This window comes from Cynocephalus volans, chromosome 5, assembly GCF_027409185.1.
Source record: "Cynocephalus volans isolate mCynVol1 chromosome 5, mCynVol1.pri, whole genome shotgun sequence".
NCBI lineage: Eukaryota > Metazoa > Chordata > Mammalia > Dermoptera > Cynocephalidae > Cynocephalus > Cynocephalus volans.
Genome location: NC_084464.1, coordinates 83879116 through 83897017, shown reverse-complemented (window position 1 = coordinate 83897017; position 17902 = coordinate 83879116). Strand labels below are relative to the sequence as shown.

At 34.4% G+C, this 17902-nt stretch overlaps 1 protein-coding gene and 1 pseudogene across 3 annotated transcripts in view; one reads left to right on the top strand and one right to left on the bottom strand.

Annotated features, from left to right (window-relative positions):
• Nucleotides 1–17902, top strand: part of PHIP (pleckstrin homology domain interacting protein) — a 126553-nt gene that overhangs the window by 38041 nt on the left and 70610 nt on the right. For all 3 annotated transcript variants that reach the window (XM_063096465.1, XM_063096464.1, XM_063096466.1), the window contains 3 exons: nt 12810–13031; nt 13311–13411; nt 17104–17174. In XM_063096465.1, coding sequence (XP_062952535.1) covers nt 12810–13031; nt 13311–13411; nt 17104–17174 — 394 coding nt within the window. The remainder of the gene's footprint in view (nt 1–12809; nt 13032–13310; nt 13412–17103; nt 17175–17902) is intronic.
• On the bottom strand, nt 6196–7321 carry LOC134378160 (ribonucleoside-diphosphate reductase subunit M2-like; annotated as a pseudogene).

The following is a 17902-nucleotide window of genomic DNA, read 5'->3' as shown; positions in this document are numbered from 1 at the left end:
ATGAGCCAGTCACTGTTCTAAGCACTTGGGATATAGAATTGAAAGACGTTATAGCTGTCCTTGGAGAGTACACAGATGGTTAACAGACAATATTGATAATAATGTGATAAGAACCTTGATAGAAGGTGCACAAGATACTGAGGTGTCATAAGAGAGAGGTTCCTGTCCAGCTTTGTGGTAGGAGATGGTTAGTGGAACTTCCTAGAGAACTGACACTTCAGCTGAGTTGAGCTGGATATTGCAGACTTAAGGAAAGGCATTTACAGACTTTGGGAGAATGTAATGTGCAATTGTCTATCGTTGAATATGGCATAGTATAAATATGGTCATGATTAAGCAAGAGCTAGACATGTTGGTGGGTGACAAAATCATCAAGATCTTTTACAACCTGCTAAGGAGTGGATTTCTTACCTGAAGGCAATGGAGTGCAAATGATGGATTTAGATAGAAGAACGAGTAGAATTTCTCTTTTTAATGATCCCTTTGACATTGTGGAGGGTGGATTGAAACTAAGGATGTATACAAAGGAGTTGGTGGAAATAAATCATTAGGGTTTGAACAGAGTCACAGTGGAAGTAGGGATGGAATTAACAGATTAAAAATAGGATTTCTATGACTTGAGACACTGATTTGTATGTAGGAAAGGAGTCACAAGGAAGAGTATGGGATGACATGTTTCTAACTTGTGTGACTCAGCCCTGTTATTTACTGCAGTAGGGATTTAAGGGGAGAAGTTTTTGAAGGTAGAACATGCCACCTTTGAGATATCTATGTGGGAGGCCAAATAGAAATGCCCAGTAGGCAATGGGCACTCAGGTGAGAGATCTAGCCTAGAAGATTCAGTGTAGCAATCATTCAGTATGGAAAGGGAATATATTTCTTCATATGTTTGTAACTTAAGAAGGCTGAAACTTTAAAAGCAGACAAAAGAAGAATGAGTAATCAAGACTAAGGAACTGCCTGAGAGGCCAGAGAAAGACCAAAAAAGATGTGGTGTCTTAAAAGTCGAGAGATGAGTATTTCATGAAAGACAGAAACTTAAAGTAAAATTAGGACTGAAAGGCATCTTTTGGATTTGGCAAGGTCATTAATGACTGCTAAATGAATTAATGGTCTGAATGTTTGTGTCTCCCCAAAATTCTTATGTTGAACCCTAATCCCCAATGTGGTGTTATTAAGACGTGGGGCCTTTGGAAGATGATTAGGTCAGGAGGGCTATACCTCATGAATGGGATTAGTGCTCTTATAAAGGAGACCTGAGGGAGCTTGTTTGCCCCTTCCACCATGTGAGGACACAGCTATAAGGCTCCTTCTGTGAAGCAGAGAGAGAGCGTTCTCCAGACCCTAAATCTGCTGGTGCCTTGATCTTGGCCTTCACAGCTTTCAGAACTGTGAGCAGTAAATTTCTCTTGATTGTAAATTATTACCCAGTCTAAGGTATTTTGTTACAGCAGCCTGAACAGACTGTGACAGTGACCTTCACAAAAAATGTTTTATTTTAGTATTAGAGATAGGAGTGAGATTGTAATGCACTGAGGGAAGAGTATGGGAATTGAAAATTTGAATGAACTTAATGTAGATTAGTCTTTTTAAAAGCTTGACAGTTTTTAAAAAGATAGTCTGTTTTCTGAATGTGGCATACTGCCCCTGAAATTTGTACTTCCATTGTATTGTTTTTCCCTACTATGTTGCAGTGAACTTGTTTAGGTGTCTGTTTCCCTATTAAGTTGTGAGCTTTTTCAAAGCATAGTCGTCTTCTTTTAGTTTTTATATCTGTGGTGCCTGACAGAGTAACTAGTGCATACAACAAATGAATGAGTCAACCAGTTAGATATAAAAATGAATAATGTCCTTTCTTGCAAGAAATTTAGAATTTGTTAGGGGAGATACATATTTACATGTGTGCAAGGTAAGTTCCCCTGTTCTTCTGTGCTTTAGTTACATTGGTCTTTTCCTATACTTCAAATTTGCAAAGCCTTTTTAAGGCTTAAAGCCTTTGTACTAGTAATTCCCTTGGCCTGGAATTGTCTTCTTCAGAATGTTTATGTGGCTGATTGCTTTATTAGCAGGTAGAGACTGGTAGGATATCTTGGTTTGAAGATCTTGTCATAATCTTATAATATGTCCTGACAAGATACTAATCAGTTAAAAGAGGAAAAATTGCTTCCTTACAGGGGAGAAACCTTGGAAGCACTAACATGACCACTAATGTGACCAGGTTAACTTCACAAGTGGTGGGATAGGTTGACATCATGAGTTCTCTGAAATGGAGCATTGAGAAAAACACAGCATTTTGTCTGTGGGATTCCTGTGAAGACAGTATGACCTGGATCCAGACATGAAGAAACATTTGACAGACCCAGGTTCTGGGCCATCCGACAGATTGTAAGGTCTGTTTTCTTTATAAACTGCTGAGGACAAGAAAGAGTAAGCCATAGAAAGTATTCCAGATTCAAGGAGCCTGAAGACACATGACAGTTAAATGTAACATGTTGCTGTATGGGGTCCTGGGCCCAAAAGGAAAAGAGAACATTGTTGGCAAATTAGTTTGACAGAATTTGAATGGGGCCTGTGGATTTGATGGTAGTGTTGGTTTTCCAATTTATGTAGGCAAGTATCCTTGTTTTAGAGAAATACACACTGGGATATTTAGAGGTGATGGATCATCACATCTGCAGCCTATTCTTAAATGGTTCAGAAAAAAGACTAATAGTAATGGGTGGGTGTGCAGGGGTGTGGGTGTGTGTTATATGAAGAGAGAGGGAGGGAAGAAAGGTGGTGATGAAGCAAATTTAGTGAATTGTTAAGAATTAATGAATCTTGTGATAGAGATATGTCTCCCATATCTACAACACCCAGATTCTTGAAACTTCTGTAAGTTTGAAATTCAAAAATATTTTTTAAAAGCTCATAGGAGATTGTGTATAAGTGATAGCAAGTATTCAATACATTTAGTCATAATGGAAAGGAGAACCAGAGTATGGTAATGTAGAGGAAGATAAATTGTGAAAAATCTGTGTGTGCTAAGGGGAAGGAACTGAGAGAGCAAATATGAAGAAATAAGAGGAGATCATTGATATGCAGTGGTTTTTAAAAAGGATAGATAGATGAGTAGATGAAAGTGGGCTGTATAAAAAAGCAGTTTATTTGACTTTAAAAAGATAGCTAATTAGGTCCACAATTAATACATTCCACTTTTTAATGTGAAATATTTCATCTGGTGAGAGTGTTGGTTTGGAAAAAAGACTGGGTTGTGGAGATGAGATATAAAGAGTGGCAGTCAGAAAGAGTATTTAATAGGGACCAGTTTAAAAAGAAGGTATTGCCGATTAGGCTTAGCTTCCCAAATAAATAGGAGATCCACAAATTTGCAATGGTGCAGAATTAGTGTGATGATATCCTTTACTGTAATGGTACTTGGTATCATGGCAGCAGGATCAGAGCAAGTGATGGTTAGATTGATATAGGGCTGGTCTTAGGTGGTATAGATGGACAAGGGGGGCAAGAAAATTGGGCATGTTATTAAAATGATTGACACTGAAATTTAGGATAATTTATGAGGGAAATGAAAGAGAGGTCTGATAGATTGGGAAGAAAGAAAATAGCCTCTTGAAAAAGTAATGAACTAAATTTAAATTATAACCAATTTTTAGTTCTGACTAAAGAATAGGCTGCTTTTCAGCTTGAATAAGAAAATGAAGTAGTATGCATGACAATATACATGACATATTAAACATTCATTTCTACTATTCTAATGACAATAAAAGGTGAGATCCCTGACTCAAAACTATGTAGTAACAGCAAGAGAAATTAGAATTCTCTTTGTTGACTCTGCCAGATAACAGTAGACTTTCAAGGAATGCCAAATTCTCTAAGATATTTAAGTTAAAAATTACAATGTTTATTTTATTTTCATGTGGAGATAGTAATCTTTGATTGGTCTGGATGATTGCTGTTTTTCTTTTAGCAGAGTAAGGTTTACAGATCCATATTTTAATTTTAAGGTCATCTGAGCAGAAATAACCTGATTCCAAATGCATGCAGTTTTCTGCTTGCAGAAAAGTCAACCATTCTTTGTCATTTACCAGTGCATCCTGTAAAATACTTTCTTCACTGAACAGTTCACATAGTTGTCACCTCTAATCTTCTAGCTCTTAATTTTGCACAGCATTCATAATTGACTGCTGGGCCTTATACTTCATTTATATAGTCAAGAATATCTACTGAACAAGCCATACCAAAAAGAATTCTGTCAAGTTGTTCTGAAACTTAGCTTTCCTTTAAATAAATAAATAGTTCAATTAAGCCCTTTAAAACTTGTCTTCTGAAAGCTAATTAAATTATTAAAATTTGGTGGTATAGACTTTAGGTTCTATTGTGATTTCTGCATTTTGCCTTTAAAGTTTACTTATTTTGGTGTTGCCCAAGTGTAAGACCCATGTAATTTGGATTTAACTTTAGGTAACAATAATTTGAAAGTTGAGAAAAGCATCTCATATTACAGAAATTTAAAAATTGACTGTACAATAAATGATGAAAACAACTGTCAGCAGAACAGGTCAGTCAGTATACAATATAATCAGTTAACAAACAGGGCCAGAGGACCTACATACATCATGTGTTATCTTTCATGTAATGTCTTGGCTTTTTTTTCCCAAACACAAAGGCAGATTAATTCAAACTACCTCTATTAAGTATTATCTATTGGTTTATGCTTCCTTCTGAAATTAATATTTGAAGCATGTATTAATAGCTCATGCAATGCTAGTTTTCTGCTGAAGTTTAAGCATATACCAACTGATGCTCAGATTCAGGCAAATGTTAGAATTACACTGAGCAATGTTTAATCAATTATGCACTTTTCAAAGTACAAACTACATGTAAAAGCTAAAAGGGCATATGTATATAGTAAAAAAACATTTTCTGATTTAAAAGACATGGATTAAATATAAATGGACTAAGTCTCAACAGCACCTACTTACACGCAAAAATAAACAAAATCAGAACGAACACCCAACTTTTAGGAGAGCCAATTTCAGTCCTGGTTTTACCACTTAACAGGAGCAGGATCTTAGATGGGTCATTTTGTGTAAGGGCAGTTTGAAAATTTACAATACTGTCTTAAATCCCACCTAAAAAGACTCTTCAAGGATCTTTTCATAGCAACGAGAAGTTGGGGAAATTACAATTTGAGAAATAAAATGATACCTCCCCTCACACATGTTAAGACCCAGGTCTCTGACAGTTGACTAGGTCATGCCTCAATTTCTAATGATTTAAGTTAGAAGTTCCTTGCCCTGAAAGATTACCCTTTGTCTCTTATCCCACAATGCTCTACTTCAGCTGGGGCAAAGAATCCCATGATATTCTACCAGGGCTATAGGATAAAAAGCACAACCTGTCTTCTGTGTGGCACCAGCAGACTAATAATATCTAGATATGCACAAGATTGACTTTAAAGTTGACTAAAGAGGATTTCAGTTCATTAAAGAAAATAAAGCTTAGAAATTATATGCTTAGTCTGCACACATTTAATTTATTTTAGTCACTTAGGAAATTTTGAATTGGCTCCCATTAAGTGGTAAATAGAATACTTTGGTGTAGATACCAAATAAATCGGGCTTTTACCTCAACAGTACAGTGTTTATTTGTGTGTAAAGTGTCCATTTTATACATAAACTAGTTAAATAAACTTTAAAATTTGCTTTCAACTCTCTTGTTATAGTAACTGAATGTTTAATCCTGCTAGGTCAAACTCACTTTTGAGGGTTTCCCTCAGTTGAAAGCCGCGATTGCCGCTGTTAGCTGTTACTGCTGTGGTGGAGTCACAGCCAGCCTGCTTGCAAAAGCCTAACACAGACAAGATTCTTTCCTAAGCATCCAAGTGGCTTTTATCTTAGTGATACGGCTAGGATTATTAATAAGCAGGATTGTTTTTGAAGTAACTACACAGTTCTAAAGATGCTGTTAATGACATGGACAATTTACAGTTGATACACTTTAGCTCATTTTTTTGTGTGGCTTTTTTTTTTTTTTTTTGGTAGCTAGCTGGTACAGGGATCAAACCTTAGACCTTGGTGTTATCAGCACCACACTCTAACCAACTGAGCTAACCAGCCACCCTGATTTTTGGTTTTTTGTTTTCTTGGTAAGGAAAAATATTATCAGTAAAACAAGAGAACATCTTCAGTTCATTTAGAAGTGAGCATCCAAGGTAAAAGAATTCTCTATTGGACCCTTCTTCTCAAAGTTAGTACTCCCTTCTGGTGAAGTATTCTCCATAAAGTCAAAGGGATTAGCCACTCTGAAAACCTTACTAAAACCCAGTTCCAGCATAAACCTTTCTTCCACGAATTAAATGTAGTGCTTCATTAAGGTGCAGTTCATCCCAATGAGCTTCACAGGCAAGGCCTCCCTAAGGAACTCCTGTTCTATCCTTGCTGCATTGGTAATTATTTCTTTCACTCTCTGCTCTGGTGTTTTGTGTAGAAAGTGTTTGAACGTTAGGCAGGAACAGTCACAGTGCAAGCCCTCATCTCTGCATAAGTTCATTGGAAAATGTGAGGCCAGGCATCAGTCCTCGTTTCTTGAGCCAGAATATTGATGCAGAAGAACCAGAAAAGAAGATTGCTTCCACTGCAGCAAAGGTTACAATACGTTCTACATAGGTAGCCTCTTTGTTCCCAATCCAGTGCAAGGACCAATCCGCTGCCTTCTTGACACAAGCCATCATTTCAATGACATTGAAGAGAAATTCCCTTTCTTTGGAATTTTAATGTAAATATCAATAAGGCAACTATAGATTTCAGAATGTGTGTTTTCCATGGCAATTTGGAAGCCATAGAAACAGCAGGCTTCTGTAATCTGACTTTTCTGGCTAAATCGCTTCACCAGATTTTCATTTACTATGCCATCACTCACTGCAAAGAAAGCCATAGGATGTAAAATATCTCTCCTCAGGTTTCAAGCCTTCCCAGTGCTGAGTGTCCTTGTAAAGATCCACCACCTTGGCTGACCAAAAGGAAGCTTCAGCTTTCTTATACATTTGCCAAATACCATGTATGGAATAGGAAAGGTGACAAACGGTGGGGATTTTCTCTCAGGAGTAGTTTGTGCTCCACGCTGGGGGCAGGTAGATTAGTTTTCGGCTCCATAGGCTCTTGGAAGATCCTCCTTACTGTCTTGCTGGCCAGGATGTGGGTTCTGCTGAGGGCTGGGTCATGTTCTTTTTGTAGGCCAGGCTGAGCCCCTTCAGCAGGGAGAGCTGCAGCTACTGTTGCTGGTCTGTCAGGGTAGTGAGCAGGATGTGGATGGAGAACATGGCAGGGGTGGCAGGAGCAGGCAGATGCAGAACTCAGCAGCTGGGACTGGAGACCCACTTGGCCTGCTGGGTTTCCTGCATCAAATTTAAGTGATTTATGACGTTGGGTAGGAAGTTGTTTCATGAAGTTTTCATGTCACTAGGTAGGCCATTTTTTCTGAATTTTGAGAATTTTAATACCCAAGTGCACGACAAGGTAGAAAGCCATGTCACAGAGACCTATGGTACTTTTTCTTCACCAGAACAGCAAAACTGGACACTGCCTAGGCCTTATTTATGGAGAATGCTAGTATTTGTTTTTGAGTTTTGCCTCAAACTTTTTATTTTGAAGAAATGTATTCTCCAAAGGGATTTACAGAATTGGAACTTTTTTTGGATAGACAAAAAAAGGAATTGCTTGCAGTAAGAGATTTAGTTGGATGCTAGAAGGAAAGGGCATTGTTATCACTACTTTGTTATCATTGTTATCACTACTTCCATACAGTGTTTATTACATGAAATAATAATGATTTAAGGATTTCAGAGTAAATGCTTGATTCCATCTTCCTCTGTCCCATCTTCTTCTGTATTCATATTGACTGTTTTAAAGGCACAGTTCTTTATCATAGTGTATGGTTTCTTCAGGTGTGGCAATGGAAAAAGCAAATTTATAGGGTATTTCAAGACAAATTCTTAGGTTCGGGAAAATCTAAGTTTTATTTAAGTTCCACCGTTTCTCACTGTGCATCTCACAATTAATATCTACACGGTTATATTTTCAGGATAAATAGCCATATACTCTTTCAGCTTCGTAGGCATCATCCTTCATTGACTAGATACCTTCACACACACAAAAAGCACTGTCAATTTGGTGTCTCATTTTGTTTTGGGATTTAAGCTAAAGGCTACGCAAACTTTTTGTTGTGATTTTTCCAGCTTATCCTAGGTTTGATGTAAACAGACAAATAATAACATATTCATGAGCACTCTTTCACAGTAATTATAATTTTACATTATTGCAAAGTGAAACTAGTGATCCACTGCTGTCTTGTGTTTGCTTGGGATTAAACACTAGCTTAATATTATAATTAGTTTTAAAAATGAATTCCAAAAAACTATTCCAATTTTGTGTCCAGCTCCTGGATTTTTTAAAACGTATTCAGAGTTTTCAAGATAAAAATCTACTCTAAATGCTCTCCCTTAGCAGTCTCATTTACTATCATTATTTCAACTACTGCCTATCAACTGTTAACACCCAGATCTCTATCTCTAGCCTAAACCTCTCCTTGGAGCTTCACATCTATTCCCTAGTGTCAAGAAACCAGAAGGGTTTGGCTAAAATATTATAGTGACTATCTCTTGTCTGCTTAAAATTCTCTAGTAGCTATGTCACCAGGTTGAGTCAAGTTCTTTAACAGGCATTTAAAATGCTCTTTCTTAGGTAAAACCTTTCCAGCTTTAGTTTCTTATTTTCACCTATACTTTGTACTCCCTACTATTCTAACTTTGCCAGTCACCATCCCTAGCAGCAATGTCTAGTTGTTATTGAAAAGAAATGACTACTTTTTTTCCCCTGGGTGTTGGAACTTTGCTAGAAAAACTGTGTCAGTTGAGGCATTTCTAAAATCATGCTATCTAAATTTGCTAGATCTTTTCTCTCACTGTTGATTACAGAATTTTTGCTTCTTTCATATTGCTCTTATTCCATTGCATTTCCAAGCTTTCTTCACTTTTTTGGTTCATTCTTTTGTTTTTTCTCCTTTTCCCCCTTTTAGGAAATAATCCTCAGATTTTTGTTTTGTTTTTGCTAAGGTTACAATCATCTAACTTCTTTACTTTTTGCTTTAAAGTTGTTATACCTCTACCCCTACCCTACTTATATGTCTTTCATGTCTTAGAAGAGATGTGCCCCACGTTGTTATATCATCCCCTTTCATCATTTACATAACATAGATTTTATTTTTAATATCTATAACTTTTAACATTTTGATTTTCTTTGATTGAAAGACTACAATGTCCTACTCTTTGGCTTATTATTGATCTCAGTAACATTTGCAGAGCTGTGGGTAGGCATGAGGAAAGTAAGTTTGTTCAGATTCTCAACATTTTGGTCTTCTTTAAGTGAATAATTTTTATCAATTTTTTAATCATCTTTCCACATTCATTTAAAACAGCTATAGTGCTTTAAAAAATGTTTTCTCAGTAAATTTAATTTTTCTTCTGCAGTACTTTTAAGTAGATTATTTTTGTGTATTTGTATTTCTTATAGCCATTTTAAAATAACTTAGTTGAATTTGTGCTCAGATATCTTTAGTTTCAAATATCCATAAAAAGAAATGAATGATCACAGGTAATGGTGCATAAAACAGAAATTGTTAAGGATCTTTAGAGTTCTGTTGGAAATTCTGCCAGAAGTTCTGGGGGGTGAGGATGAAGGTAGGGGCAGCAAACTATTCTACAGGTCATGGAAGAGGAAAGTGAAGAAAGATTTTCCTGAAAGGGAAATCAAAAATTTCTCTCCTGCAATTCGATGGAAGAAAAGAAAGGTTAATCGGGATAATATACACTCAGGGAGAAGAATATGCATTGTTTTTTGTTTTTAGCACTTGTCTAAATAAAGCAAAATTATAAAGTAAGTTAGTAAGATTACTAAATAATAAACTCAGTAGGAATATAGTGGGACTTCTTGTTATATTTTAATTGGTGAAAGTCACTGGAGGCTGATATTACATCCCATATTGCCAGTGTTCCTTTCATTAAAGCTGACATTTTGGTCAAAAACTGGAATGTTTTTTGTTTTTTAACATGAAAAATACAGGAAACACCTTCTGTAATAGAATGCAAAGCAAACACTTATTTGGATTCATATATCAGAATTTTGGAGCAGAATGAGATGTCATGATTTTACTTTTGTCATGTGGTTTAACTGTGGTAGTGTACTTAAAATTTTATGTTTGTATTGATTGCAGGTTAGAGTCAAATACTGCCTTAATTTTGGGGAATAAGATAAGCAAACAAAATAAATAAATTGACTGAATTTGTGGAATTTAGAGAACTTGAGTTGAACGAATGCTTTAAAGCCATTTTTTATTTAACAAAAACCTAGTGTGCTTCTCATGTGCCAAGCAGTATTATGGACTGGCTTTCTGGAAGTCATAGTCTGCTACAGCTCTTTCTTCACTTCCCACAGATGAGTGATATAATCCTTATCCTCTCTATTCCCCGAACAGCTATTGAAACTCTCTCTTCTGATCTTTCTCTTCTGCTGTAATTGTTTTACCGTTCATTCACTCCTGACTGTATTATTTTAACAACTTTCAAGGTCTCCTTTCAATTTTAATTTATATTGATGCCAGGATGATCTTTGGAAAACATAAATCTGATCCTGATACTCACTTGCTTGATATTCTTCAGTGATCCTTATATCATACCATATTCCTTTGTATACCATAAAAAGTCCTTCACAATTTTTCCCTACTTTTTCATCATGTTTTCACCTCACACACTATATTAGCTTGCAGGCTACTTGCAGTTCCTTGAACTTTTTAGATTGTTTCACATTTTCATGCCTTTGATCATATTTTTCTCTCTAGTTGGTATATGGAATATTTGTTCTTTTAAAAACAATATTATTAAAATAATAAAAATACTACCACCACCAACAGTGTTAGTAGGTAGTCTCTCTTTATATATAGCTTTTACCGTGTACCAGGTACTGTGTTAGCTCTTCATCCTTATTTACTCATTTAGTCTTTGCAACAGCCCTATGAAGTAGGTACAGATGAGAAAACTGAGGCACAGGAAGTGTGTAACATGTCCAAAGTCATGCAACCAGAAAGTGGTCTTGCCAGGTCGTGAATCTAGACATTTGACCCTGGAGCCTGTGTTCTAAGCTACTATACTACATTGCCTCTTCGTGTCTAAGACTCTGCCTACCATCACCACTTCTGGGTCCCTTTCCAGACACTCAACTCTCCATCTCTCAGGAAAAATAGACCATTTCCGCGTTTGAATTTCTGCTGATTAACAGTGGAGCACTTAGGACATGTTGTTGCATTTACACTCTTCTGTTTTGCTTCTCAAGGACAGGAATACTGTGTCTTTGTATCTCATCCTTGTATCTGCAGTGGTGGCACATATTTAATCACAAGGCAAATGGATAAATGAGTACATGGATCACTGAATTTTAAAGCTGAAGGGAACCTTAGAGATTGCCCAATTTAACCTCCTTATTAGATAGACGAAGAACCTGAGATTAAGTGTATGTGATGGGAATACCAGATTTTAATGTAGATAGTTTACCAAAGTTATGTTTTATTATTAGTGGTTGGTAAGCGATCTTATTTGCCACAAAGCTCACTGGTTTTATAGTTAATTGAAGGGTGTTTTAGGTAATATTGATTTAAGATACAGCATTTAACATATACTGCTAATCCTGTGTTTGTGATCATTTGTATGTCATATCTGTTGTCAGTATGAAGCAGAAAACTTGCCTGAATCATTTGCTTTTGTGGGTCCTCTGAGTACTTTCTAATATCAGATATGTGTTCTTTTAAGAATTAGATTGGAAGGTCATAAAGAATTCTAACATGAAACCTTAGTAAAACTATATCCTGCAAAACATTGAGTAATTTTGCAAGTGTTTCCTGTTTTAGTTTTATGTTAAACAGTAGAAAATGTGGCAAAAATACTGATATATGGGGGATGGACATATGGAGATTAGTGACACTATTCTTTCTATTTTTTTATGTACTTAAAATTTTTATTATAAAAGATTAAAGGCTGGACGTTCTAATCTCTACTTTGGCTGTATGAAACTGGAATGTTTACTTGTAAATACAGATATTCATAGGAAACTGTGTCCTTTACAATTTCTTCCTGAACTTATGCTATTATAACAGAGTAAACAAGTAATTTATGTATTTTTATTGGCTTTACACAGATAAGATTAATTTTTTTCTGGTAACTGGTTTTAGTTGATGTTATATAATGTTTTTAGCTGAAGATCAATGATAGGAAACTCATATAACATATAATGTGTTATAAAATAATGTGTTTACCTTCCTGGGAGAAAAAGCCCAAAATTAGCTTACTTTTAGATTTGCATGACAAAATGACATATATACTGTTAGTCATCATTGTATATCACATTTGTTTTGCAATTATAATTTTGTTTTATTACTTCAGAAGTTCAAATTCTTTCACAAGGTTCCAGATAGAGGTTACCTTTGACGGTAGATAGGGAACCATAGGTAAATGTTAATTATTGCCAACGTCCTTCTGCTCTTATTTTCTGGTGGGCACACAGGTGTTCTTTGTAAGTGAATGATTTAATTTAATAAAGAGCTTTATGTAGATGAAAATTTCTAATACAAGTATTTAACAATACTCAGTACTTCAAAATATAATTGTTAGGAAGTAAAGATACAGGTATGATTCCTTTATCAGTATTGAGAATTTAAAATTAAAATTTATAGGTTAATTCCACTAATATCCATCTTATTTTAAGGGTTCTGATGACTGTCTTGTGAAAATCTGGGCAACAGATGATGGGAGATTATTAGCTACTTTAAGAGGACATGCTGCTGAAATATCAGACATGGCTGTAAACTATGAGAATACCATGATAGCAGCTGGAAGTTGTGATAAAATGATCCGAGTCTGGTGTCTTCGAACCTGTGCACCTTTGGCTGTTCTTCAGGGTCACAGTGCATCTATTACATCACTACAGGTAATTGTTTTTAGTCCCTGTAAAATTCTTTTTGGTTAAAGTAAAATTTAAATTTTAAGAAGTCACTATTATAATTCAATGTATAAGTCCAGTTAAGATGAAGAAAGGAGTATGTTTGCTTTCTTAATGAATATATGGACTTTAAATAACATGGTAATTGTATTGTGGGTGTTTTCTAACTTATTGTTAGTTACTATTTTTATGGTAAAAAGGTGGGTTTTATTTTTGGACTGTGTCACTCTTCTTGTAAAGATTTTTTTTTCTGTGATTGTTTTTCAGTTCTCACCATTGTGCAGTGGCTCAAAGAGATATCTATCTTCTACTGGGGCAGATGGCACTATTTGTTTTTGGCTCTGGGATGCTGGAACCCTTAAAATAAAGTCAGTTACTATTTTATTTCATAGAATAAATATGTTTAATTTAATGTTTAAAATTGCTAAAGTATGAAGTAGTCAACAATAAGAATAAATTTACTTTTTATCCTTGAATAAATAATAGAAATTCTTTTTTGGCTCTTCACTGACCTCTTTCATTTTTATGCCTCCTCCTTTTTTTTCATGATTCCAAGAAAAGTTTTCTCATGTTAACATGCTTGTTTGTTTTTTTCTTATATTTGTTCTAGTCTTAGCTCTTTCCTTCAGAATATAACTTTTATTACCACTTGTTTCTATGTGCTGCATAGTTTTTTCTCTGTAGCTCTTTTTGTTACTGAGAAACTAATCTCAAAGTTCCCAATGCTATTCTTTAGAATAATTTAATTATCTGTGTTACTGAATCTACAAACTTTATATTTTATTGTAGATCTTTGGAAAGTTGGGGAAACAGAATCATTGAAGTTTCACTAAACTACATAAAGGTAGCTAGATGCACCCCTCCCACCATAATAGCATTTTGTATTCATGCATTCACCAATATTAAAATATTGGTTTATCCAGACAAGTTGGCTGTTTTCCTTTGAGCGTTTTTACCTTCTTGTGTGAACCCAATTGGGATACCTTTGTCTTTTCCTATATTGAGAAGTGATTAGCAATCTTCAAATTAGGATAGGAACAGAAAGTATATTACAAAATTAAACTCTTACCTTGCTTCTCGACGATTACATTGCTAAGTACAACAGTATTTTATATTTCTGGAACCTTGAGAAGTGAGTTTTTCTCATATAAATGATTTTTTTCAGAACCTTTATGTAGAATCACGTATAGCTCACTACCCTAACACAATATTTTTTTATATAAAAATGATTTTATATAGACATAATTAGGGAAATGTATATAATTTTCTGTTTTTTTAAAAAAAAATCATCAGCATTTATATTTATTTTAATAGCTGACTTGTTCTTTGCTTAATGATTTTCCTATTTTTGGACATTAAAGGTTTTTTTTAGTTATTTATAGGTAGTAGTCTTTTCTATCTGCTATTATAATTGTCCCCTAAAATTCTTTAAAGCTAGAGTCAGACATAAAATTAAGAGTAATTAACTTCTCTTTAGATATAGGCACTGGGACACCTATTTTTCTTTCCATACTTACACGTGGTTGATAACTGCCAAAAAATTTTGCAAGATATAGATTGTTATTGTGCTTATGTCATATGGGCTTTAATTATAGTCAAAGGCAAAAATTGTATTGAGCTATTAATGCTTTTGTATTCTCTACTGGAGAAATGACTTCAGAATCTGCATTAATTGAAACAATCAGTTCCACTTTGGAAACCCAAATCTCTTGATGAATTCACTTTAACCTAGGGTTTATGTGTATGTAACTAACTCCCACCAGTAAAGATGCTGCTGCTCAGGCAGGTAATCTGAGTGTCTGGGTAACTTAAAAGCTAGCCCAAGAGTTCTCTGGGTAGGAAGAATCTGTCCAAGCATATTTAGACTAGGTGTAAGGAAAATAGGAATTCTAAAATATGAAGGTGATATTGATGATTACAAATATTTATTAAGCTCTTAGTCTGCCAAGCTATTACTGAGCACTTTACATTTATTATCTCATTAATCTTTATAATAACCCTATGAGGAAGGTACAATTATTATCTCTAGGGCAGATAGGGAAGGAAACAGGGGAACAGGCCAGGTCACACAGATAGCAGGTGGTAGTGGAGCCAGGATTTGAATACTAGAAGTATACTGTCAGGATCCCTTCTTAACCACTGTGCCAAACTAAATAGCAGTTATTCATTGACGGACTGTTTAGAACTTGTTGAACCCAATTAAAATACTAATAATGCTAATATTTATTGAGTGTGTTGGGCACTGTACTAAGTAAGCACTTTATATGTATTAAACTCATTTAATTCTCCCAGTAACTCTGAGATAGGTTCTGTTGTTACCCCCATTATACATATGAGAAGACTTAGGTAAAGAAATGTTAACTTGTCTAAGATCACACACTAGGATAAATAGCAGAGTTGGAAACTGAACTTAGAGAGTCTGAGTCCAAGACCCTCTTTAAAAATGTTTCCTCAACTATGAATTTAAAAATAAATTATAAATACCTGCTTATGTATTTTTTCCCTTTAAAAATATAGAGTAATATCTGTTTAAAAATGGCAGTCTGTAGGATTATTTGCATATTCTGGTACTGAGTTCCAAATGAATGGTTGCTTGGCATTTAATTGAGGAGTTGTACTAAAATTTAACAAAAATGTAGAGTTAAAATCCATGAGATATTAATGAAAGTAGCATACTTAATTGCTTTCATAATTTTAGATTGATTTACTTAAGTTACAGTTTGTTTAATTTTGGTCTGAATAAATGTTTATGTTTTAAGAATGTTTTAATAAATATCTGTCTAAACAGGTTCTGTTGTGCTTAGCTATAAGCATTTTAAGAAAATGTGCATTTTAAGAAAAATTGTTACAAATGTCAATTTAAAACTATTTACAAATTTCTTAATCTTTAAAATTTTTAAACTACTTTTTGTTTCATTCTTTATTGGTGAGAAGAACTATTCTCATTGCTCAGAATATTTAATTGATAGATAAGAAATATTTTATATATTTTTCCCCTAGTTGATCACAAAACTGAAATTGCTCTATATTTGTTTGCTATGGATTGTGAAAGGTATGCAGTGTATTCAGGCTTAAGGCTCTAATTATTTTTGCATTTCCTCCCCTAGTAATCTGAGAAAAATTAGGTCAAAATGTTCAGTAAGTAGGGCTTCAGATATAGTCACTATATTGAAGCATTACATACACTTTGTTATTAGATCTGGTTTTATGACTAAAATCTATAATGTAATTTTTTTCTTTAATATAGTTGATTGTAACATTAGACATTTAATGTCAGTAGTATTAATATACAACATATAACTTGTAATATTATAGAATTGATGTAAACACAGTTGAGTGTAACCTATTTTCTATAGATCACTATTTTGAATGAGCATTATAGTTGACATAAAAGTCAGATAGTCTTCAGATTTTCACAAGGATAAACATAAGATTCTTACTTTTTGAAGTCTGAAAGGACATGTGTTGTTACATCAGAAAGTAAACAGAAGAGAGAAGCTTAATTAACAATATCTAATACTGATAAAGTTTAGTTGTTGATGGTATATATAAGCCACAGAGGCAGCACCTGTTTTGCTAGTGTGTTCAATTTACAAGTAACTTATTTCCCTGTATATTTGTATGTTGTTATTCTATTGTATGAAAAACTGAGAATATGTTCTTTTGTTTTTTGGCGGCTGGCTGGTACAGGGATCAAACTCTGAACCTTGGTGTTATCAACACCATGCCCTACCAGCTGACCTAACCGGCCAGCCCCGAGAACTTGTTAAATTTGATTAGAAGTGAGTATAACTAATAACTACCACCAACAGTGACTTTGGGATTGTTCCATATGCGGATTGTTGTGTAATCAGGAGCTCCTACAAAATCTATATCTAGAATTTCTACAAGATCTGGTGATGATGACACACAATGATGATTTCTAAGTTGTTTTTAGGAAGGGAGCCATCTGTTGCTGCTTATTTAATTTTGTCCTCCTGCGATTATTTTTTGAAACAGCTTATTTCTGGTGTTACTGGTTCTTTTAGTCTATTCTCAATTGTTTACTTTTGTATTATAGTCCGAGACCTGCAAAATTTACAGAGCGCCCTCGGCCTGGAGTTCAAATGATCTGTTCTTCTTTTAGTGCTGGTAAGATTTTTTTTCTTTTCCCCCAATTTCCCACTTAAAGTTGTGTATTAGAAAGTAGAAAACATAAAAGTTATGGAAAATATGTTCTAGTAGAAAACATAAAATTTTGGACAATACTTACTGTTGTATTGTAAATCAAATTCTCATACATATGCCAGAGCTAATAAGCAAACAAGAATGATCATCAAGTAACTTAGAAATATTTCATCTTTGCTGTAGTTCAGTTTATATAATCACATGACTAATGCTTTTCTTTAAGAAGACCATAGTGCTCTAGTAGGAGACAATAAATAGTTTCAAAATTGACTCTGTTAAAGAATTAATTTTTAAGTTGTCTCATTGGAAGAAAGGTATTTTAAATCTGCTTTATGTTTTCGTGGATTTTGGAGGTGTTCCATAGCTAAATAAAATACATTTGATTGATATTTGTACATCTTTATTAATTTGCTCCAGATTGTTCTTATTTGCTATTTAGAAAGTAGTTGTAGAGCAATGCCAATATTTCAGTTATATTTTCAGTTTATGTGGCAGCCTTTTGAGTAGATGTGAGGGTTTTTTAAACAAATTATGATCTGGATATTTGAAATGAATTGATGAGACAATTAAATGAAACATGAATAGATCCAGTATGTAATATGCCTAATATCTGTTCCTTCCATTTTTATTTTCAGTTTTACTTTATCTGTTCATTTCATAATTGTGATAGCAGTATTACCTGAGATAAGGTA